This window comes from Neophocaena asiaeorientalis, unplaced genomic scaffold (assembly GCF_003031525.2).
Source record: "Neophocaena asiaeorientalis asiaeorientalis breed wild unplaced genomic scaffold, Neophocaena_asiaeorientalis_V1.1 scaffold171, whole genome shotgun sequence".
NCBI classification, from domain to species: domain Eukaryota; kingdom Metazoa; phylum Chordata; class Mammalia; order Artiodactyla; family Phocoenidae; genus Neophocaena; species Neophocaena asiaeorientalis.
The window spans coordinates 8,734,428-8,758,115 of record NW_020174013.1 but is presented as its reverse complement, the minus strand read 5'-3'; the positions used below and the strand labels follow the sequence as shown (position 1 = coordinate 8,758,115).

The window sequence follows — 23,688 nt, the reverse complement described above, 5'->3', positions numbered from 1 at the left end:
CTGTCTTCACTCCCACCAGCGCAAGAGGCTAGGTGTAGAGTAATCATTTCACGTTCCGTGGAGCCCTGGGCTCTCTGTTGTCATAGTCGTGTAGAGGCAAGGGACTTGCAAACAAAAGGGAACCTTACTTTACCGTATTAACCTTCTACCCCCATGGAAACACATTGATGTGGATCCTGTGCTGGTGGTGTCAGCCTCAGGTGTGATTGGGGAAAATTTACTGTGTAATATTAATGGACTGGAAGCCAATTCATATCTGGCGGCATGTGTGGCCACGAATGAGTAAATGTATGTGTATTTGGGGAGAGAAAATGTATCTTTAGAACTTATTAATTAAATATTAACAAGGAACCTAGTTTCTACCATTTGGGCAGGAAAAAAACCTTTTTTATTACTTTGCATTAGTACCTCCTTTTAACGCTAACCCCTGTCCCTCACCCCCAAACAGTTTAAACACCAGTCTGTCAGAATTTCTGTGCAGAAGGATTTCTCTCCCTCTCTCATATATGTACCATACGAACAATAGTTGCAGGTCAGACTTCCTACACACCATGTTTTAACTTATTAGAAGGGAAATTTCCCTCTTGTGACTAATCTTTGCACCCTAAATTTTTCTGAAGTCCATGTTTATGACTAAGCTATAAATCTATAAAAATGGAGATTTACAGTGGAAATGTTGACTCCTTTGTATTATGTTAGGTCAAAATGTCTAACTAATTGGTATGCATTTGTTCGTGCATATGTCCTAAGCCAGAATTATGTTTTAGCCCAGGCCCTGTACATGGCCACACATGGGACAGATAAGTGTGGCTTAAGTTAGATGTGTTAATGTTTTTCTTTGTTTACAGTAAATTAGATGGTGTGAGGCACTGGTTTGGAAAAGTCTGTGGGCAAGGCAGACATTTAGGATTTATGGACCTTTACTTAGCCAGTACTGCCCCTATCTTTCTTCCACCATGTCGACCTGTATCCACTAGGGGACATAGGAGCACCTACTAGAAGATGGAATGAAAGCCTGACTAGATTAAAATTTAAGCACTGGCCTGTTATGATAGCATATGAAAAGACTCATTTTTTAGCTTCGTGATTCATGAAGAATTATACATTTTGTTTAAATTTTAGTCATCATGGGAAACTTCTTAAGGCAGGATCAGTATCTTATGTTAATAATTATGGAATGATAGCCACACAAGCAGCTAACTAGCATGCTTGAGCCATTTAACTGCATGCTTTTTTTCATTAACTAAGTTCCCATGTGGTCTACTAAAACTATGCTGAGAATATAGAAAAGAATTACCTTTTGGGTTCAGGAGGTGAGCCACCTTGGGAGGACCTCTTCTATCAGATTCCAAAGAACAAAAACCCCAGACACCTGCTCTAGAGTTATGAATCCTGAGAGAGATCTGTAGTTAAGGTATCACCAGTCCCTCCTAAAATGATTATCTGGTCTAATTAGTTTCTAGTTCAGAAACTTAGGTTGGATTTTTGTTTATTTATAGTTTTTTTAAGTTATCATTTACATACAGAAAAGAGCAAAATGATACACTGCAATGAATTTTGACAAATGCATAACCCACATCTGTGAAAATGTAGAGCATTTCTATCATCCCAGAAAGTTCATTCCTGCCCCTTCCCACACACAGAGCACTGTTTTGATTTTTTGCAGCACACATTAGTTTTGTCTGTTCTAGAATTTTGCATAAATGACAGTATACAGTTTGTATCCCATTGGACCCAAGTTCTTTCAATTCATCCATGTTTTTGTATGTATCAGCAATTTGTTCTTTTTTGTTGCAGAATACTATTCCATTATATGAAAATACACATTTTAAAATCCTTTCTCCTATTGATGGCCACCTAGGCTGTTTCTAGTTTTTGACTATTAATGAATAAAAATGTTATAGACATCCTTGTATAAGATTTGGGGGGGGGGCCATAGTATAAAATTTTCCCTTAGGTAAACATTTAGCAGTTGAATTGCTGCAAGTGTTTTGAAGCACTTGAAGTGATTAGGTAATACACATTTTCTCTGTTTTGTTTGATATTAATATAGCTGCTTTAGTCCTTGTAGTCTTAATGTTTGTGTGATACATTTTTTTCCATTCTTTTAATTGTAACCCATTCGTTTGTATTTATTGTGTCTCTTTGGGACAGTATATAGTTATATCTTGATTGACAATGTTTGCCTTTTAATTGAAGCATTTACGTCATTAACATTTAATATAAGTATTAACATAGTTGAATTAAGGTCTACAGTTTTGTTGTTTCTTTTCTTATTTGCCCCATCTGTTTTTCTATCCTGTGTTTTTCCTTTTCTGCCTTATTTTGGCCAAAAAAAAAAATTAAATAATTTTTAGCTTTCCATTTTAATTCTTCTATGGACTTTTCACCTAGACTTTCATGCTTTTTTTTTGCTTTTTTTTTTTTTAGTGGTTACTCTAGGGATTACAATTTATATTCTTACCTTTTCATAGTCTGAGTTAATATTATACCACCTCACTACCCTCCATTCTTTGTGTGATTGTTTTCATATATATAAATCCCAAAGTATAGTGCTATAATTTTTGCTTTAAATGGTCATATGCCTTTTAAGTAAAATTAGGATCCATATGCACACACATACACATGTGCATAGTCAAATATTTATCCACATACTTACCATTTACCACCTGGTATCAATTTTCTTTAGCGTGAAGAACTCTAACATTTTTTGTAGTGTTAGCTGGGAGTTCTCATTTACCTGAAAATGCCTTTATTTTTCCTTTATCTTTGAAAGATGCAGGATTTGGGGTTGACAGGTTGTTTGTTTTATTTTTGTTTTTTAATGCAACATTTAAAGATGTCATTTCATTGTCTCTTGACCGCTGTTGTTTCAGATAAGAAGTTAGCCATTTCTCATATTGTTGTTCCTCCATATGCAGTGTGTTCTTTCTCTCTGCCTGCTTTCATGATTTTCTCCTTATATTTGTTTTCCAGCAGTTTGACTCTAATATTCCTAATAAACCTAAGTGGTTTTCTTTGTATTTATCCTTTTTGGAATTCACTGAGCTTCTTGGATCTATACATTATGTTTTTCAAAATATTGGAGAAATTTTAGTCACTACTTCTTCAAATATTTTTCTACCCTATTCTCTCTTCTCTGATTACACATATTTAGATATTTTGATATTGTCTCACAGGTCACTATGGCTCTGCTTTTTTCCCCCCCTCTCTGTTTTATTGCTGTTCTTTAGAAAGGATAATTTCTGTTGGCTCTCTCTTCATGTTCACTGACCCTTTCTTCTACTCATCTCTAAGCCGCTGTTAAACCCTTCCAGTAAATTTTTCATTTCAGATACTATATTGTCGGATCTGGAATTTCCATTTGTTTATTTATTATAGCTTCCATTTCTCTGCTGCTATTTTTTTTCCCATCTGTTCATTTATGACCTTGTTTTCCTTTAAGTGCTTTAAAGTTCTTGTCTGCTATTTTCAACATCTGGGTTATCCTACATTGGTTCCTATTCACTGACTGTTCTTCACTTTCACTCTGTTATGGATCATATTTGTCTGCTTCTTTCTGTGCCTAGTTATTTTTTATTATATGGTGGACATTGTGGATGTTATGTTCTTGGGAGTGCAAGTTTTGTCTTCTTTTAGAGTGTTGAATTTTGTTCTGGCAATCAGTTAATTTATTATCAGATCAGATTGAATCTTGCAAGGATTATTATGTCATTTTAAATAAACTTTAGACTTTTTTTAAGAACAGTTTTTAGGTTTACAACAAAATTGAGTGGAAAAACAGAGTTTCCATTACCCCTCGTCCCCACATATGCACAGTCTCCCCCACTATCAGCATCCCACGCTGGAATGATACATTTGTTACATTCGGTGAACCTATATTGACACATCATTATCACCCAAAGTTCATAGTTATATTAAGGTTTATTCTTGGTGTTGTACAGTCTATGGATTTTGACAAATGTATAATGATATGGATCCACCATTATAGTATCATACAGAACAGTTTTACTACCCTAAAGATACTCTGAACTATGCTAATCCCTTCCTCCCTCCTCTCTGACCGCAGGCAACCACTGATCTTTTTATTGTCTGCATAGTTTTGCCTTTTCCAGAATGTGACAGAGTTGGAATCATACGGTATATAGCCTTTTTAGATTGGCTTCTTTTCATATAGTAATAATATTATTTAAGGTTCCTCTATGTCTTTCCATGGCTTGAAAGCACATTTCTTTTTGGTATTGAATAATATTCCATTGTCTGGTTGTACCACAGTTATTTATTCATTCACCTGCTGAAGAACATCTTGGTTGCTTCTAAGTTTTGGCAATTATGAATAAAGCTGCTTTTATCTTCTGGAAAAGATTGTAGAGAATTGGTATGATTTTTTCCCTTAAATGTTTGGTAAAGTATACCAGTGAACCAGTCTGGAAAGGATTGTTTTATAGAGTTTGTTAGGATGGGTGTAGAGTAGCCCTTACTCTAGGACTAGAGTAGCCCTACTTCTAAGCCCTGGCCTTTCTGAGGTATCAACAGAGTATCTGAGTGATCAGTGAGGTCTCCCCACTGTGACTGGTAGAACATCCTATGTCTTCCAGCTCTGCAATCACAGGAATCTCTGTATAGCCTCAAACTTCCAGACAGCTGTTTTTTGCCTGGTTTGTAGAGTCTTGTCCTGGTGCCCTGGGTATATATAGCTTAGTATTTAGCTGAATACATTAGGGGCCTCATACAGATTTCTGGAGTTCTGCTCTCCAAAGCTCCATTCCCTCTGGTATACTACTCTTAAAATTCCAGTCACTTCAGCAATCTTGAACTCTAGTCTCTGCTTCCCCAGCTCAGTAAAACTGCTGTGATCTGCTTCTGCCACCTCCCTGTGCCACAGTCTATAAAGTCTCTTCAGAAGGAGATGGTGGGCAATTGTGGAGGCTCAACTTATGTAGTTCCCCTCTCTCTAGAATCATAGTCCTGCACTGCCAGTTGTCTAACATCTAAAATTAGTCACCAAATATATTTCACCCAGTTTTCTAGTTGTTCATGGTGAGAAAAGTACTCTGGTACCAATTACTCCATCATAGCTAAAAGTAGAAGTCTTGTTTGTTTTTTTCAAATAGGTCTTTGACCAAATATTAAGGTGCACATTTGTAGGCCAAGACTCCATAATGCCAGCGCATAAAAACTGCTGAAGTTTTGTGCTGAATGGAGATTCCAGAGGTTATACAGTGTCCTGGAAACAGAAAATCTGGTCATGCAGAGTGGGGAGACCTCACTGAACAGCTGTGGGGGCTCCTTTGAGACCCAGAAGATCTACGCCTTAGGAGTGGAGCTACTCTAGCCCCAGAGTCAGGGTGGAAGGTTCATTTTTTTAAAAATAGCTTCCATTTTTCTTCTGCAGAACAGAGAAGGCAATCATTGTCCTAGGGATCTTTCTGTCAAGTTAGCCCAAATAAATTGATTTACATTAAATGGTATAAGTTAATGCCAACTGGGTGCCTAAATACTGAGTTAGCAATAAAGGATTCTTCAGCATACCCTTCATCTGCTTTATCAGAGGAGGAGGATTTACAAGGAGAACCTCTTCCTATGTTGTTTTTACCTGTTATGACCACTGGCCGTACTTTAATCTATGTTTCCAGATCTTTCAGAAAAGTACCTCCAGTGCTGAAATGCCCTTTGCCATCTTAATCCCAGAGCCCCATAGGCACAATGAACTGTTCATTGTAGCTATAGTTTATTCATTTAAAAAACAAAAATGTTCTCCTAGTGTTAAAAGAATTTTTTAAAACACTGTGCTTATGAAGAAATATTTTTAAAGTCTTTTTCCAGACTTTTTTCAAGAATGTCTGTTACATGTAAATATGTATGATCCAGTAGAGTTAGGACACATATGTTTTTAGAAAGATATTATTATGAGGAAAATATGGAACTTTGTTTAATATTGCCTCCCCTAAACATATGCGATTTTTACTTTTAGAAAATAGTGTTAAATACAGTATTTCTATGGTACTGAATGTTGTCTTAATCTTTAAAGGGACTATATAATGACCTCGTATGCTGGATTTGAAGATTTGGAGGAGGAGCTACTCTTAAGAATACATATTCTGTTTTCTCAAATGTTTTCCATTCTTCTGTCAGTCCTGTTTTTCATGGGTCATTCAACCCACACACCTCTGGGTGACTCTTTTAAACTGTCACATGTCAATCAAAGAAAAGTAGATATAAGATGAGGAAATAAACTTGTCTTATTTGAAATTGGCTAGACTTTTCCTGTAAAGCTTTTTTGCATCTTCAGTTTCCAACTGCATTTTATATTTTGGCAATAGTAAGGGATAGGAAGGGACATGAGTGAGTGATAATTGCTAAAGAAAATACTCAAGAATATTGCATCAGAAAACCACTTGGGAATAAACCTAAAATTTATATGGAATATGCAAAGTGAAATTTTGTTGCTATAGTCCATAGACAATGTTTCATCTGGAAGGATTTTTAAAACTAATTGTGAGATAATTTTAGTGCTTAGGACCAAAAAAAAAGAGCAGTTTGGATCAGCAATTCTTTAGAAGTTTGTGGTAGAACAATAATAACAATGTGGATTCTGACCTCAAAAAAGCTGACTAGCATAAATGACTGCTTATATTCCTTTTTAAAAATCTCATAAATTTTAGGTAAAAATCTAATTGCCCAAATAATGTTTCCTTGAATTCGAACAGTCTGTTTATAAAATTCAAATAATTTGCCCCGAAATTCAGAGTTAGGTTACTTTTTAAAAATGGAACAATTCATCTTTCCTGGCATCAAGTCTTTGACAGTTAGCACAATCAGTCCTGGGGTCCTCTTGCCTCTTATACTCATGACTGCCAGTAGAATGATGTGTCACAGCCCAACTTTCAGCAAATGTAAACTGAGCTTCTTGAAGACATGAAATTCATATGCTTTTTCCTGTACTTTCAACACCGAGCACAACTAGCACAGTGTCTGGTACATAATAGTTGCTTAGAAAATGTTTTTAGAATGACAGAATCAATGCCACTACTTTAATGTCAGAAACATTATTATGAGGACAATATGGAACTTTGTTCAGTATTCCCTCCCCTAAGCATATATGATTTTTACTTTTAGAAAATACTATTAACTCTTTAGTGCTTTTCTAAGCAAAAAGTTGGAGAAGAATGTAGGCAAAATCCAGGATTATAGATGACAGCAGAAATTTTTCTTACATGAGTCTAGATGCTAGAGGACTTAAAAAGTATTTCAACTCAGTATGTTGTTATCTTGGATCTTTTTTCTTACAGGGCATTTTGGTAAAATAGCTGTTCTGCCTTATGTTTTTTAATGACTTCATAATAGTTCATGTTGTGGTTGTTCCATAATTTATTTGTATCGGTACCTTCTGGGTGAATTTTTATATCATACACACACACACACACACATACACACACCTTTGCACATTTGTCTTGCTGTTTCCTTAGAATAAATTTTTATATATGAAGATGCATGGAATCATACACATATGTCTTATAATTCTTTTGAGGATTAAATTAGGTAATATTATAGAAGACTGATAACAGTGCCTGACAGTAAAATCTCAAGGGCTTTGGTAGTATGGTTATTGTTAGTTGTTTTCATTGCTTTAGTCTTCCCACTGGACTTCAATCCTCTAAATAAAATGACTGCTTCAGTTAGAAAAACATCGGAGATCCCAGCTGGGAGTGGCTTGAATGATAAGGAAATGTATTATTCTTTATTAAACAATAAGGAAGTTTCATTACTAAAAGGTCAGAGGAGGGGTGAGTCCAGAACTTGTCAATACAGGATTTCAGAAAAGAGAACCAAAGTCTTTCCATGTGTGCCACCTGCCATACTCATTGAGTCAGCTTTGTCCTGAAGCTGGTCCCAGTCACATAATATAATGCTTACTTTGGCTGCAGGAGTCGTACTTGAATGGAAAGAAGAAAAGACCAGCTCTTCATAAGGGTATATATTTACGAGAGTGAAGTCTCTTTCTGAAGGCCCCATCAGATTTACCCTCACATTTCATTTGCCCTAATTGAGTAAATGGAATGGGACCACTATGATTGGCTTATACCATTATTTTTCATACCTTTTGATCATGACACACAGTAGGAAATACATTTTATACCTTGATCAAGATACTCATCACACATATATTTGGGTATATGTACATGTCTCTCTATACAAACATAATTCACAATAAAAGCTTCTCAATATAATACTTATCCTTACTACCTATCATAAACTTAAACACTATTTTATTTATATTTAAATATAAGGTTTTTAAACCCTCAAATGCAAAAATTTGGAAAGACTTAATATATAGTATAAGCTATTCATGAATTTGTTCCAGTCCAGAACACATGAGGACAGGAAGACTGTATGGTACACTACTGAGCCTATTCTAAATTTTGACTGAGTCAAGATAAATACTTCTTCACACAAATAGGTAATTGTGAGTAGTAAAATAATCTTAATAATAATTGATACATGCAAGAATCATCAGTGAATTCTACACTCAAGGAGACAGGATACACAAATGCATGAAAACCAGGAGTTGGGGATCATTGGGAAGCATCTTGGAAGCTGCCTAGCACAGAGTATAAAAAGATACAACTAAACGCAATGTGTGACCCTGGATTGAATTCTGGACTGGGAAGAAAATGATGTTAAGTAGAATTGAGACAATTGATGAAATTCGAGTATGGCCTATGCATTAGATAATGTTACATTCTTGATGACTTACCTTATTTTATTTATCATACAATGGTATGTAATACAATGTCCTTGTTATTGGGAAATGCACACTGACGTATTTATTTGAAGGAAGGCTATAAGGAAATGCTTTATACTACTATTGCAGGTTTTTTCTAAATTTGAAGTTATTTCAAAATAAAGTTATAAAATGCCAACAGAAATTGTTTTTCAACTGAAAAAAATATGTATCTAGTTCTTGAGTTTACATCCACTGAATGCATGATATATATTCTATGTCATGGTATTTAATTCTTTCAATACATTGTTGGATTTGGTTTGCTAGTATTTTGTTGATGATTTTTGCACCTATATTCATAAGGAATAGTGATCTATAGCTTTCTTTTCTGGTGGTATCTTTGTTTGGCTTTGATATCAGAGTAATGCTGACCTCACAGAATGAGTTAAGAGATGTTCTCTCCCCATTTATTTTTCTGGAAGAGCTTGAGAAGGATTAGTGTTAATTCTTCTTTAAATATATGGTAGAATTCATTAATGAAGCTATCCAGTCCTAGACTTCTCTTTTCTGGGAGATTTTTGATAGGTCTGTTAAGATTTTCTTATTTCTTCTTGAGTCCGTTTTGGCAATTCCTTTGTTTCTAGGAATTTTCATTTTTTATTCCTTTGCAGTTACCTAGTTTAATTTATATTGAACAATAATGCATTTTTACATTGTGTACATATATTTGATTCAGTTTTATGTGAAGTTATATTTAAACCATACAAAATAAATCCCCCATGCAACTGCCTTGCCTTGCATGTCTGACCTAACATGCATTTATCATGATGATATTTTGAGCATTCCAGCTGCTTCACATCCTTATCAATACTTGGTATTTTTCATATTTTTCATTTTAGCTATTCTGGTGGGGATGTTTTTCTTTGGTTTTTAATTTTGAAGGTTTTAAACTGTCATCTCTCAGAACATCATTACTGACAATACATCTGGGGTCTGTCATTTTTATTGTTTTCTGTGTTTGTAAAATTATTTTTACAATCAACTTTGTTCATAGGCAGAACACTCTATGCCATAAATCACAGCAAGATCCTTTTTGACCCACCTCCTAGAGAAATGGAAATAAAAACAAAAATAAACAAATGGGACCTAATGAAACTTAAAAGCTTTTGCACAGCAAAGGAAACCATAAAAAAGACGAAAAGACAACCCTCAGAATAGGAGGAAATATTTGCAAACGAAGCAGCTGACAAAGGATTAATCTCTAAAATATACAAACAGCTCATGCAGCTCACTCAAAAAAACAAACAACCCAATCCAAAAATGGGCAGAAGACCTAAACAGACATTTCTCCAAAGAAGACATACAGATTGCCAACAAACACATGAAAAGATGCTCAACATAACTAATCATTAGAGAAATGCATATCAAAACTACAAAGAGGTATCACCTCCTACCACTCAGAATGGCCATCATCAAAAAATCCAGAAACAATAAATTCTGGAAAGGGTGTAGAGAAAAGGGAACCCTCCTACACTGCTGGTGGGAAAATAAATTGATACAGCCACTATGGAGAACAGTATGGAGTTCCTTAAAAAACTAAAAATAGAATTACCATATGACCCAGCAATCCCACTACTGGGCATATACTCTGAGAAAATCATAAATCAAAAAGAGACATGTACCACAATGTTCACTGCAGCACTATTTACAATAGCCAGGACATGGAAGCAACCTAAGTGTCCATCGACAGATGAATGGATAAAGAAGATGTGGCACATATATACAATGGAATATTACTCAGCCATAAAAAGGAACGAAATTGAGTTATTTGTAGAGAGGTGGATGGGCCTAGAATCTGTCATACAGAGTGAAGTAAGTCAGGAAGAGAAAAACAAATACCGTATGCTAACGCATATGTATGGAATATAAAAAAACAGTACTGATGAACCTAGTGGTAGGGCAGAAATAAAGACACTGACGTAGAGAAGAGACTTGAGGGCACGGGGGGAAAGGGGAAGCTGGGATGAAGTGCGAGAGTAGCATCGACAAATATACACTACCAAATGTGAAATGGATGGCTAGTGGGAAGCTGCTGCATAGCACAGGGAGATCAGCTCGGTGCTTTGTGACTACCTAGAGGGATGGGACAGGGAGGGTAGGAGGGAGGCTCAAGGGGGAGGGGTTGTGGGGATGTATGTATAAATATAGCTGATTCATTTTGTTGTACAGCAGAAACTAACACAACATTGTAAAGCAATTATACTCCAATAAACATAGAAAAAATAATCAAGTTTGCTTGTTTGTTTTTTCCTATTTAAAATGTGGTTCAAATCAAATCAAAGATTGCTGATGAAGTCAACATTTCCTCTCAATTTTGTTGCTATTAATACTTCTAAATCTAGTGGTTGAGCTTTATTATTTTTTTTTCTTCAAAGTTTAAAAGATTCACTTTAAAGACAACTTGTACTAACTCAGATTAAATATTACAATTGCTGATAATTTGAAAGAAGTTATACTCAATAACTTCCCTTTCTGAAAAATACACTGAAAGTTTTTAACTAAACCTGGTTTAAAGAAAGCATTTTGCCAATAGATGATAAACTTCTCAAACTTTTTTTTAAATTAATTTTTATTGAAGTATAATGCTTTACAATGGTATGTTAGTTTCTACTGTATAACAAAGTGAATCAGCTATACCTATACATTTATTCCCATATCCCCTCCCTCTTGTGTCTCCATCCCACCCTCCCTATACCACCCCTCTAGGTGGTCACAAAGCACTGAGCTGGTCTCCCTATGCTGTGTGGCTGCTTCCCACTAGCTATATATTTTACATTTGGTAGTGTATATGTGTCAATGCTACTCTCACACTTCGTCCCAACTTACCCTTCCTGCTCCCTGTGTCCTCAAGTCCATTCTCTACTTCTGCATCTTTATTCCTGTCCTGCCCCTAGGTTCTTCAGAATCTTTTTTCTTTTTGATATTCCATATATATGTTAGTATGCAGTACTTGTTTTTCTCTTTCTGACTTACTTCACTCTGTATGACAGACTCTAGGTCTATCCACCTTACTACAAATGACCCAATTTCGTTTCTTTTTATGGCTGAGTAATATTCCATTGTATGTATGTGCCACATCTTCCTTATCCATTCATCTGTCGATGGACACTTAGGTTGCTTCCATGTCCTGGCTATTGTAAATAGTGCTGCAGTGAACATTGTGGTACATGTCTCTTTTTGAATTATGGTTTTCTCAGAGTATATGCCCAGTAGTGGGATTGCTGGGTCATATGGTAGCTCTATTTGTAGTTTTTCAAGGAACCTCCATACTGTTCTCCATAGTGGCTGTATCAATTTACATTCCCACCAGCAGTGTAGGAGGGTACCCTTTTCTCCACACCCTCTCCAGCATTTATTTTTTGTAGATTTTTTTGGTGATGGCCATTCTGACCAGTGTGAGGTGATAACTCATTGTAGTTTTGATTTGCATTTCTCTAAATTAGATTAGTGATGTTGAGCATCCTTTCATGTGTTTTGTGGCAATCTATATATCTTCTCTGGAGAAATGTTTATTTAGGTCTTCTGCCCATTTTTGAATTGGGTTGTTTGTTTTTTTGAGTGAGCTGCATGAGCTGTTTGTATATTTTAGAGATTAATCCTTTGTCAGTCGCTTCGTTTGCAAATGCTTTCTCCCATTCTGAGGGTTGTCTTTTCATCTTGTTTATGGTTTTCTTTGCTGTGAAAAAACTTTCAAGTTTCATTAGGCCCCATTTGTTTATTGTTGTTTTTATTTCTATATCTCTACAAGGTGGATCAAAAAGGATCTTGCTGTGATTTATGTCATAGAGTATTTTGCCTATGTTTTCCTCTAAGGCCTATGGTTTTCTTATTTTGTGACATATTTGTCTTGTTATCAGGGTGATGGTGGCCTCACAGAATGAGTTTGAGAGTGTTCCTCCCTCTTCCATATTGTGGAACAGTTTGAGAAAGATAGGTATTAGCTCTTCTCTAAATGTTTGATAGAATTCGCCTGTGAAACCTCCTGGTCCTGGGCTTTTGTTTGTTGGAAGAATTTTAATCACAGTTTCAATATCAGTACTTGTGATTGGTCTGTTTATATTTTCTATTTCTTCCGGGTTCAGTCTTGGAAAGTTGTGCTTTTCTAAGTATGTGTCCATTTCTTCCAGGTTGTCCATTTTATTGGCATATAGTTGCTTGTAGTAATCTCTCATGATCCTTTGTATTTCTGCAGTGTCAGTTGTAACTTCTTTTTCATTTCTAATTCTGTTGTTTTGAGTCTTCTCCCTATTTTTTCTTGATAAGTCTGGCTAATGGCTTATCTATTTTGTTTATCTTCTCAAAGAACCAGCTTTTAGTTTTATTGATCTTTGCTATTGTTTCCTTCATTTCTTTTTCATTTATTTCTGATCTGATCTTTATGATTTCTTTCCTTCTGCTAACTTCGGGATTTTTGTGTTCTTTTTTCTCTAATTGCTTTAGGTGTATGGATAGGTTGTTTATTTGAGGTTTTTCTTGAGGTAGGATTGTATTGCTATAAAGTTCCCTCTTAGAACTGCTTTTGCTGCATCCCATAGGTTGGGTCATCGTGTTTTCATTGTCATTTGTTTCTAGGTATTTTTTTATTTCCTCTTTGATTTCTTCAGTGATTTCTTGGTTATTTAGTAACATATGGTTTAGCCTCCATATGTTTGTATTTTTTACAGTTTTTTTTCCTGTAATTGATATGTAGTCTCATAGCGTAGTGGTTGGAAAAGATACTTGATATGATTTCAACTTTCTTAAATTTACCAAGGCCTGATTTGTGACCCAAGATGTGATCTCTCCTGGGGAATGTTCCATGAGCACTTGAGAAGAAAGTGTATTCTGTTTTTGGATGGAACGTCCTATAAATAACAATTAAGTCCATCTTGTTTAATGTATCATTTAAAGCTTGTGTTTCCTTATTTATTTTCATTTTGGATGATCTGTCCATTGGTGAAAGTGGGATGTTGATGTCCCCTACTATGATTGTGTTACTGTCAATTTCCCCTTTTATGGCTGTTAGCATTTGTCTTATGTATTGAGGTGCTCCTATGTTGGGTGCATAAATATTTACAATTGTTATATCTTCTTGGATTGATCCCTTGATCATTATGTAGTGTGCTTCTTTGTCTCTTATAATAGTCTTTATTTTAAGGTCAATTTTGTCTGATATGAGAATTGTTATTCCAGCTTTCTTTTCATTTCCATTTGCATGGAAAATGTTTTTCCATCCCCTCACTTTCAGTCTGTATGTATCCCTCGATCTGAAGTGGGTCTCTTGTAGACAGCATATATACAGGTCTTGTTATTGTATCCATTCAGCCAGTCTGTGTCTTTTGGTTGGAGCAGTTAATCCATTTACATTGAAGGTAATTAGCGATATGTATGTTCCTGTTACCATTTTCTTAATTGTTTTGGGTTTGTCTTTGTAGGTATTTTCCTTTTCTTGTGTTTCTGGCCTAGAGAAGTTCCTTTATAATTTGTTTTAAAGCTGCTTTGGTGGTGCTGAATTCTCTCAGCTTTTGCTTGTCTGTAAAGGTTTTAATTTCTCCGTTGAATCTGAATGAGATCCTTGCTGGGTAGAGTAATCTTGGTTGTAGGTTTTTCCCTTTCATCAATTTAAATATGTTCTGCCACTCCCTCTGACTTGTAGAGTTTCTGCTGAAAGATCAGCTGTTAACCTTATAGGGATTCCCTTGTATGTTATTTGTTGCTTTTCCCTTGGTGCTTTTTTTTTTTTTTATAATTTTATTTATTTTTTTATACGGCAAGTTCTTATTAGTTATTCATTTTATACCTATTAGTGTATATATGTCACTGTTTGGGACTCTTTATGCTTCCTGGACCTGATTTACTATTTCCTTTCCCATGTTAGGGAAGTTTTCAAGTATAATCTCTTCAAATATTTTCTCACTCCCTTTTTTTTTTATCTTCTTCTGGGACTCCTATAATGTGAATGTTGGTGCATTTAATGTTGTCGCAGAGGTCTCTGATACTGTCCTCAATTCTTTTCATTCTTTGTTCTTTATTCCGCTCTGTGGTAGCTTTTTGCACTATTTTATCTTCCAGGTCACTTATCCATTCTTCTGCCTCAGCTATTCTGCTCTTGATTCCTTCTAGAAAATTTTTAATTTCATTTATTGTGTTATTCATGATTGTTTGTTTGCCCTTTAGCTCTTCTAGGTCCTTGTTAAACATTTCTTGTATTTTCTCCATTCCATTTACAAGATTTTGGATCATCTTTACTATAGCTACTCTGAATTCTTTTTTAGGTAGACTGCCTATTTCTTCTTCATTTTTTTGGTCTAGTGGGTTTTTACCTTGCTCCTTCATCTGCTGCACATTTCTCTGTCTTCTCATTTTGCTTAACTTACTGTGTTTAGGGTCTCCTTTTTGCAGGCTGCAGGTTCATAGTTCCCGGTTTTTTTGGTGTCTGCCCCCAGTGGGTAAGGTTGGTTCAGTGGGTTGTGTAGGCTTCCTGGTGGAGAGGACTGGTGCCTGTGTTCTCGTGGACGAGACTGGATCTTTCTGGTGGGCAGGATCATGTCTGGTGGTATGTTTTGGGGTGTCTGTGAACTTATTATGATTTTAGGCAGCCTCTCTGCTAATGGATGGGATTATGTTCCTGTGTTGCTAGTTGTTTGGCATGGGGCATCCAGCAGTGGAGCTTTCTGGTCATTGATTGCACCTGAGTCTTAGTGTTGAGATGGAGATCTCTAGGAGACCTCTCGCCAATTGATATTACGTGGGGCCGGGAGGTCTCTGGTGGACCAATGTCCTGAACTTGGCTCTCGCACCTCAGAGGCTCAGGCCTGACACCCAGCCAGAGCACCAAGACCTTGTCAGCCACACAGCTCAGAATAAAAGGGAGAAAAAAGAAAGAATAAATAAATAAATTAAGTTATTAAAATAAAGAATTTTTAATATATTATTAAAATAAAAATAGTAATAAAAGAAAAAAGGAGAAGAGAGCAACCAAACCAGTAAACAAATCCACCAATGATAACAAGTGCCAAAAACTAAACTAGGGTAAACATAAAAATCAGAAACTAGTCAGTCGCGTACAGCAAACCCCAAGTATACAGTTGCTCCCAAAGTCCACTGCCTCAACTTTGGGATGATTCGTTTTCTGTTCAGGTATTTCACAGATGCAGGGTACATCAAGTTGATGGTGGAGACTTAATCTGCTACTTCTGAGGCTGCTGGGAGAGATTTCCCTTTCTCTTCTTTGTTGGCACAGCTTCTGGGGTTCAGCTTTGGATTCGGCCCCGCCTCGGCATGTAGGTTGCTCTCTGGCATCTGTTCTTTGCCCAGACAGGAGGGGGTTAAAGGAGCGGCTGATTAGGGGGCTCTGGCTCACTCAGGCCCGGGGGAAGGAGGGGTACGGGATGCTGGGTGAGCCTGCGGCGGCAGAGGCCAGTGTGACATTGCAACAGCCGGGGGTGTGCCATGTGTTCTCCCGGGGAAGTTGTCCCTCGATCACAGGACCCTGGCAGTGGCGGGATGAATGGCCTTCCGCGAGGGGAGGTGTGGATAGTGACCTGTGCTTGTACACAGGATTCTTGGTGGCTGTAGCAGCAGTATTAGAGTTTCATGCCGTTCTCTGGTGTCCGCACTGCTAGCCGTGGCTTGTGCCCATCTCTGAAGCTTGTTTAGGCGTTGCTCTGAATCTCATCTCCTCACACACCCTGAAACAATATTCTCTTGCCACTTAGGCAGTTCAAGAGTTTTTCTCGGACTCCCTCCCAGCTAGCTGTGGTGCACTAGCACCCCCCTTCAGGCTGTGTTCACGCGGCCAACCCCAGTCCTCTCCCTGGGGTCTGACCTCTGAAGCCAGAGCCTCAGCTCCCAGCCCCCACCCAATCCAGCGGGTGAGCAGACAAGCGTCTCAGACTGGTCAGTGCTGGTTGGCACCAATCCTCTGTGCGGGAATCTCTCCGCTTTGCCCTCTGCACCCGTGTTGCTGCGCTCTCCTCCATGGCTCCGAAGCTTCCTCCCCGCCACTCCCTGTCTCCGCCAGTGAAGGGGCTTCCTGGTGTGTGGAAACTTTTCCTCCTTCATAGCTCCCTCCCAGAGGTACAGGTCCCGTCCCTGTTCTTTTGTCTCTGTTTTTTCTTTTTTCTTTTGCCCTACCCAGCTACATGGGGAGTTTCTTGCCTTTTGGGACTCTGAGGTCTTCTGCCAGCATTCAGTAGGTGTTCTGTAGGAGTTGTTCCACATGTAGATGTATTTTTGATGTATCTGTGGAGAGGAAGGTGATCTCCACGTCTTACTCCTCCCCCATCTTGAAGGTCCTCCCTAGTTACTATTTTATACATAGTATCAATAGTATGTATGTGTCAATCCTAATCTCCCAATTCCTCCCACCCACCCCCCTTTCCCCATTGGTATCCATACATTTGTTCTCTACATCTGTTTCTCTCTTTCTGCTTTGCAAATAAGATCATCTATACCATTTTTCTAGATTCCACATATATGAATTCATACATACGATATTTGTTTTTCTCTTTCTGACTTACTTTTTAAAATACTTTGCTTTATAACTCTGTAAAGTTACTCTTTAACCTCTCTATCAATCCGTGGTCAAAGGGACCATCATTTATCAAAAGATCAAATGAGACATCAGTTGAACAAAACACATGTTCCTGGCCAGTTTGTATATTCTTCTCACATGATAGTCTCAGTTGGCTGCATATTTTTATTACACTGTTCATTCCACGTTAAGGATATGTGCAACAGGCTTGATGTGGTCTATTCTATTTCTTTATTGATTTTTTTAATGCTGTGTGGCAAGCAACCAAATTAACTTTATGACCCACTAATTGGTCACAAGCCTCAGTTTGAAAACCATTGGTTTTAACCAGTCATTATCATCTGCTGGAAATAGGGCCAGCTTCCCTAAAGCATATGGCCTTACAGAGGTTGAGTGGATGCATGAAACACAATCAGGCTTCTGTTTGGAAGGAGGAAAAGGGGGTTGGAGACTAGAGGTAGGATAGGCAACCAAGATTGTCTGCTATAGGGACTGCTACTCATTTAGATATCCTAAGCATCTGGTGTGTTTGGAAGTATGTGGAGTTGTTTGCATTTATTCTAGCCACCCCTAACTATTACTCTTAGTTTTACCTATTTGGTTAAAGTTATGTCTCTTTCCCTCAAATATTTTTTCTTGTTACTTTCATTGTACTTGCCTCTATATTGTCACCCATCTTCTACCCTCTCATTTTGTAAAGTCCCCTTTTCATTTTGCTGATTCTCATCTACTTAGACACAGAAAAGACTATCCAGCTTCTTAAAAGCTGTGGCTCATAAATAATCAGGTTCTTAGTGACATCTTCGGTTTTACTTTATAATATTTTTCTTGATTATATTTGCTTATTAGATTTTTATAATTGTGTCTATATTTTTAAGCTGTGGTCTGAGTAGTTACCAACTAGTTTATCTCTGAAAAACAAAAACAGTCTGGCAGATCAAAAACTTCAGCTGTTATTAAATGATAATAGTGTAATCACAATACCTAGAGAGTCTATTTACTATATTGTCTTCCTAAGAATTTAAGGTTATCAAACCTATCCTTGATTCCTTAAGACATATGGAGAGGAGAAGAATGCTGAATTACAGTTTCATGTCTGGGAACATTAACGGAGGATCTTTAATTTTAGAATTGTGAATAACATCAAGTGTTTTGAACAATTCACTGTGGTAATCTGGCTTCAATTAATGAACAAATAGTTATTCAGATACTGCATTTCATCAATTCTAAGATGCATATTTTCTCACATTTTAACACTCTGATAGTAGGATGCATCTTCCAATTAATGATGTCCTCTGGTTGCTGTTGGCCCTGCGGCAAATCATGGTGTAGCATCTTCGTGAATTTGATTGTGAATCCTGGAGACATGGCTGAACTGCAGGCTCTTCACTGTTCTAGTCAATAAACTATTGAACAATGAAACATTTAAGGACCTTTAAGGAAAAGTAGGAGTTTTGTTGCTGTCTAAAATCTCTTGTGTTGAGATTAAGGTAAAACTACAGAATGAGCGTCTGACAGCTTGAAAGAAAATCTCAGAAACTATAGAGTATTACTCTTTTAAGAAATGCTGCATTATCTAGGTGCTCAGCAGCATAAAAGATAAAATGGGTGGAAGAATTTGGACATCTATGACTCTGACTTTACAAAGTGATACAGAAAAGTTGAATGTTTAATGTGAAGAAATTTCAGGAATACCTTAATCAGATTAAATTGCTTATATTTTCCTTTTTGTCTATGCATGATATATGATTTTAAAACTTTCTAAACAAGTCAAAGAGTTCTTTTAATTTTTATAAAACAAAAATTCTGAGTAACAAGAAGGCATTGTGTCATGGTTTAATTGGTGCTATATCTTCTTTCTTAGTGGTATATAAAATAATGGTGCTTCAGTTTCATGAAATATGAGAGTTTGGTTTACTGTCAAATTTACTGAGTGTTCGTGTTCTGCTTCCTATTATAATTCACTCTCTCCTGTTAAGAAGAGCTAAGGGACAGAATACATATGCAAGTGAAGATAAGACTACAAGGCAGTGCATGAATGATGGTGACCAGTATGGCTCAAAGTGTGCTCCCAGAACCAACAGCAACAGCATTACTGGGGAGCTTCTTAGAATGCAAATTCTCAGGCCCCACCTCAGACCTACTGAATCAAAGATTCTGGATGTGGGGCCTAGCAACCTGTGTTTTAAACAAACCCTGCAGGTGATTTTGATGGCAAGCTAAAGTTTGAGAACCCCTGCTCTGGCAGAATTCCACAAAAGGGAAAAATACTGGTGCTGTTATATTTGAGTCAAGTGTATGAGTAATTTACAGAGTAAGAACAGATTCCTTAAGTTCAGCTCAATTACATTGGCTAACAATGTGTCTAAAAGAAATGAAATTTACTTTGCTGTGTCTCAGCCTGCTACCAGTAGTATACGCAAAGGGACTAGTCCAAGAACTGTATGTTCTTTACTTTTTTTTTTTTTTTGCAGTGTAACATAACTTTGGTTTTGGTTTTTTTTTTTCGAATTTTTGAATTTTATTTTATTTATTTTTTTATACAGCAGGTCCTTATTAGTCATCAGTTTTATACACATCAGTGTATACATGTCAATCCCAATCTCCCAATTCATCATACCACCCTTTGAGAAGTTCCTTTGTCATTTGTTGTAGGGCTGGTTTGGTGGTGCTGAATTCTCTTAACTTTTGCTTGTCTGTAAAGCTTTTGATTTCTCCATCGAATCTGAATGAGATGCTTGCCCAGTAGAGTAATCTTGGTTGTAGGTTCTTCCCTTTCATCACTTTAAGTATATCATGCCACTCCCTTCTGGTTTGTAGAGTTTCTGCTGAGAAATCAGTTGTTAACCTTATGGGAGTTCCCTTGTATGTTATTTGTCGTTTTTCCCTTGCTGCTTTCAATGATTTTTCTTTGTCTTTAATTTTTGCCAATTTGATTACTGTGTGTCTCGGTGTGTTTCTCCTTGGGTTTATCCTGTATGGGACTCTCTGTGCTTCCTGGACTTAGGTGGCTCTTTCCTTTCCCAGTTAGGAAACTTTTTGACTATAATCTGTTCAAATATTTTCTCTGGTCCTTTCTCTCTTCTCCTTCTGGGACCCCTATAATGTGAATGTTTTTGTGTTTAATGTTGTCCCAGAGGTGTCTTAGGCTGTCTTCATTTCTTTTCCTTCTTTTTTTTGTTTATTTTGTTCCACAGCAGTGAATTCCACCATTCTGTCTTCCACGTCACTTATCCATTCTGCCTCAGTTATTCTGCTATTGATTCCTTCTAGTGTGGTTTTCATTTCAGTTATTGTATTGTTCATCTCTGTTTGTTCTTTAATTCTTATAGGTCTTTCTTAAACATTTCTTGCATCTTCTCGATCTTTGCCTCCATTCTTTTTCCGAGGTCTGGATCATCTTCACTGTCATTATTCTGAATTCTTTTTTTGGAAGGTTTCCTATCTCCACTTCATTTAGTTGTTTTTCTGGGGTTTTATCTTGTTCCCTCATCTGGTACATAGCCCTCTGCCTTTTCATCTTGTCTGTCTTTTTTTAAATGTGGGTTTTTGCATGTTCTTTACTTTTGATTCATATTTGATCTTTGTCTTTTCAGCATGATGTGTCTCAGACTCTACTCAAGGCCACACTGGATAGTGTTGTAGAAGAATGTGTCAGCTTTGTGGGAGTGGATATTAACATCTGTTCAGAAGTTTTGTTAAGGTGAGACAAGAAGTCTGTGGCTGAAGATCACAGAATCTTGAGTTTTACTTGCTATCCAGTTCAAACTCAGCTAGAGCAAGGGGACACGTGTATAAAGTTGTCAAGTATAGAAAAATCTATGAGTTCATACATTGCTTTAGGTAATCAGAGCGGAAGGCATCATTTAAGAAAAGAGTTATAACAATTCATGTTATTTTTAATACTGGAAATCTAACGTGAAGAACATATGGTGACTATCGAGTGCATTAATGTCGCTAATAGAATTTAAATTAGGTTAACATGGAAAAGAGCTGTTTCCCACCACAGGAGAGTAGATATTTTAAACTAGTTCAGTCTCTTGCTTACATCTGTCAAAGCTGGCAGTCACCAAAAGATAAATCCTGAGGGTTCAAGGTATGGTTACCATATTTTTACCTTGATTCCACAAGTCACATCTCAATATCTTCATTGTACTGTGATCATGTCTTATACGTTCTTTTTTTTTCCCCTGTGGCTGTAGAAGAGCTGATTTTTTTGTTCCTCGTCTTGCATTTATTATACAATTCTGCTGATGCAGCATGAAATTCTGGACCTCTGGAAAAAATATGGATCTTTCTGCTTTGAAATTGGAATAGCAGAAAATATCCCTTGCATTGTTAGGTGTTGCTTTTCTACCACAGCGACAAACATTCCATAATGCCATATATGGAATTCTGTAATAAAATTAAGATTCTCTAATTAACACCAAGCCAACTGTGTAATGATAGAGTTTTTATATCATGAATAAGTACCTTTCTATAGTTCAAGTCTTTACTAATGAGAACAGGCTGATCAAAAAAATAGAATAGTACAATGCAGCTGTAGCTATTGTAACTTCTACTGCTAACTCACTTTGTAAGCTAACCAGGAATAGGCAGAATTATTACTTGATTCAGAAACACAAGGAATGTGAATAGTGTAGAGACATATGACAAGATGTAATTATAGTTGCTTTTATGATGCAAATGTTTTATATCATTGTCTTTTCAGATGAGACCTTTTCTTTCAGTACTCTTAGAACAATTACATTGGCCACATAACTCATTTTGTTTACTTTTTTAGGCATATTGCCGGACTCAATGCCAACCGAGCCAAAAATATTATTGAATGGCGTGAGAAAAATGGGCCATTCGTCAACCGAGAACAGCTGAAGAAAGTGAAAGGACTAGGTCCAAAATCTTTCCAACAGTGTGCTGGTTTCATCAGAGTCAACCAGGATTATATTCGAACATTTTGCAGGTCATTATTGAAGTGTACGCTGTCTGTTCTATTATCAACCTCCTCTCTTTCTGTTACCCATCCTTCTCACTGGCATAAATCCTAGCTGTCTATTTGTTCATTCCTTCATTCAATATGTGTCAACTGTCTAATCTTTGCTAGGCACTTGGAATACAGCAGTGAGCAAATCAACAAATTCCCTGGCCTCATGAAGTTAAATTTTAATGAATGAGACAGACAATAAATAAACTAGTAAAAATAAATAGTTTCAGATGTAATAAGTGTTATAAAAATTAAAACAAAGCAATATGATACTGCCTTTGGGGAGCAATAAACTGCTTTATATGAGTTATTCATTGAAAAGTTATTTGAGCTGAGTTTTGAATGAAATGCAGGAGACAGTCACACAGGGATCAGAAGGAGGGCATTCCAAGCAGAGGAAACAGTACATGTGCAACATCCTAAGGCAGGACCAACTTTGGTGTATTCAGGAAATGAAACCAAGGCCAGTGTGATTGGAGCACCATAAGTAGGAAGGACTGGTATAAGATGAGGTAACAAAGAGGACTTCTCAATGACCACTTCATACTGACAGCTTTTACCCTAAGCATAGTTGGGTTTCCCCGCTCCTTCCTCACTGAAAACTGGCCAAAGCATTAATTATCAGATGTGTCGATTAAGAGCTAAATCCTTGCTTTCTAATCCTGGTAGCACAAATGCAAAGAAATTTGGTAAGCTTCTTAGCATTTTGTAATCATGAAAGAATGGCTTTTATTTATTTGCTTCTTTGGGACTAGCTGATTCATTCATGTGTATTTTTTTCTTTTGACAAAGTTATAATAATAATTTTTTTTTTCCTGGAAAAGACTAAGGAAAAACCAGCCCCACTGGATAGTAGAATATATTATAAAGCCATAGTAATTAAGCAGTTTGGTTTTGATGTAGAAACAGGTAGAACAGGAGTCTGAAATATATCAAACCCAGAGGGAATTTAGTTTATGATAAAGGTGATATTTCAAGTAGTTGGAAAAATTGATTAATTATCTAGTAAGTGGCATTATGACAACTGGAATTTGTGGGAGAAAATACAGTCCTACCCCATACCTTATACCCAAATAAATTCCAGATGGATCATACACTTAAATGGAAAAAGTAAAACTGTAAAAGTACCAGAAAAAAATTTTGCAGACCGCTGGAGTAGTGGAAGTTCTTTCTAAGTAGACCACCAAACCCAGAAGCAAAAAAACCTGGGTTTCTTACTTTATGTTTTTTGAACACTTGGTTAGAAAATTCAAACAGTATAAAAAAGAATAAAATGAAAAGGGCACCTCAACTTGTCACTTCAAAATAGTTTCTTATATATTGCTTCCTGAAAATTAATTTATGTGAATTAATAACATATTTGTTATTTTTAAATGCATACAGAAGGAATCATGCTATACCACTATT

General features: G+C 36.6%; 1 protein-coding gene across 3 annotated transcripts in view; it reads left to right on the top strand.

Annotated features, from left to right (window-relative positions):
• SRBD1 (S1 RNA binding domain 1) overlaps positions 1 to 23,688 on the top strand; it is a 222,030-nt gene that overhangs the window by 166,692 nt on the left and 31,650 nt on the right. For all 3 annotated transcript variants that reach the window (XM_024753616.1, XM_024753615.1, XM_024753617.1), the window contains exons 17-18: positions 20,897 to 21,003; positions 22,084 to 22,260. In XM_024753616.1, the coding sequence (XP_024609384.1) occupies positions 20,897 to 21,003; positions 22,084 to 22,260 (284 nt within the window). The remainder of the gene's footprint in view (positions 1 to 20,896; positions 21,004 to 22,083; positions 22,261 to 23,688) is intronic.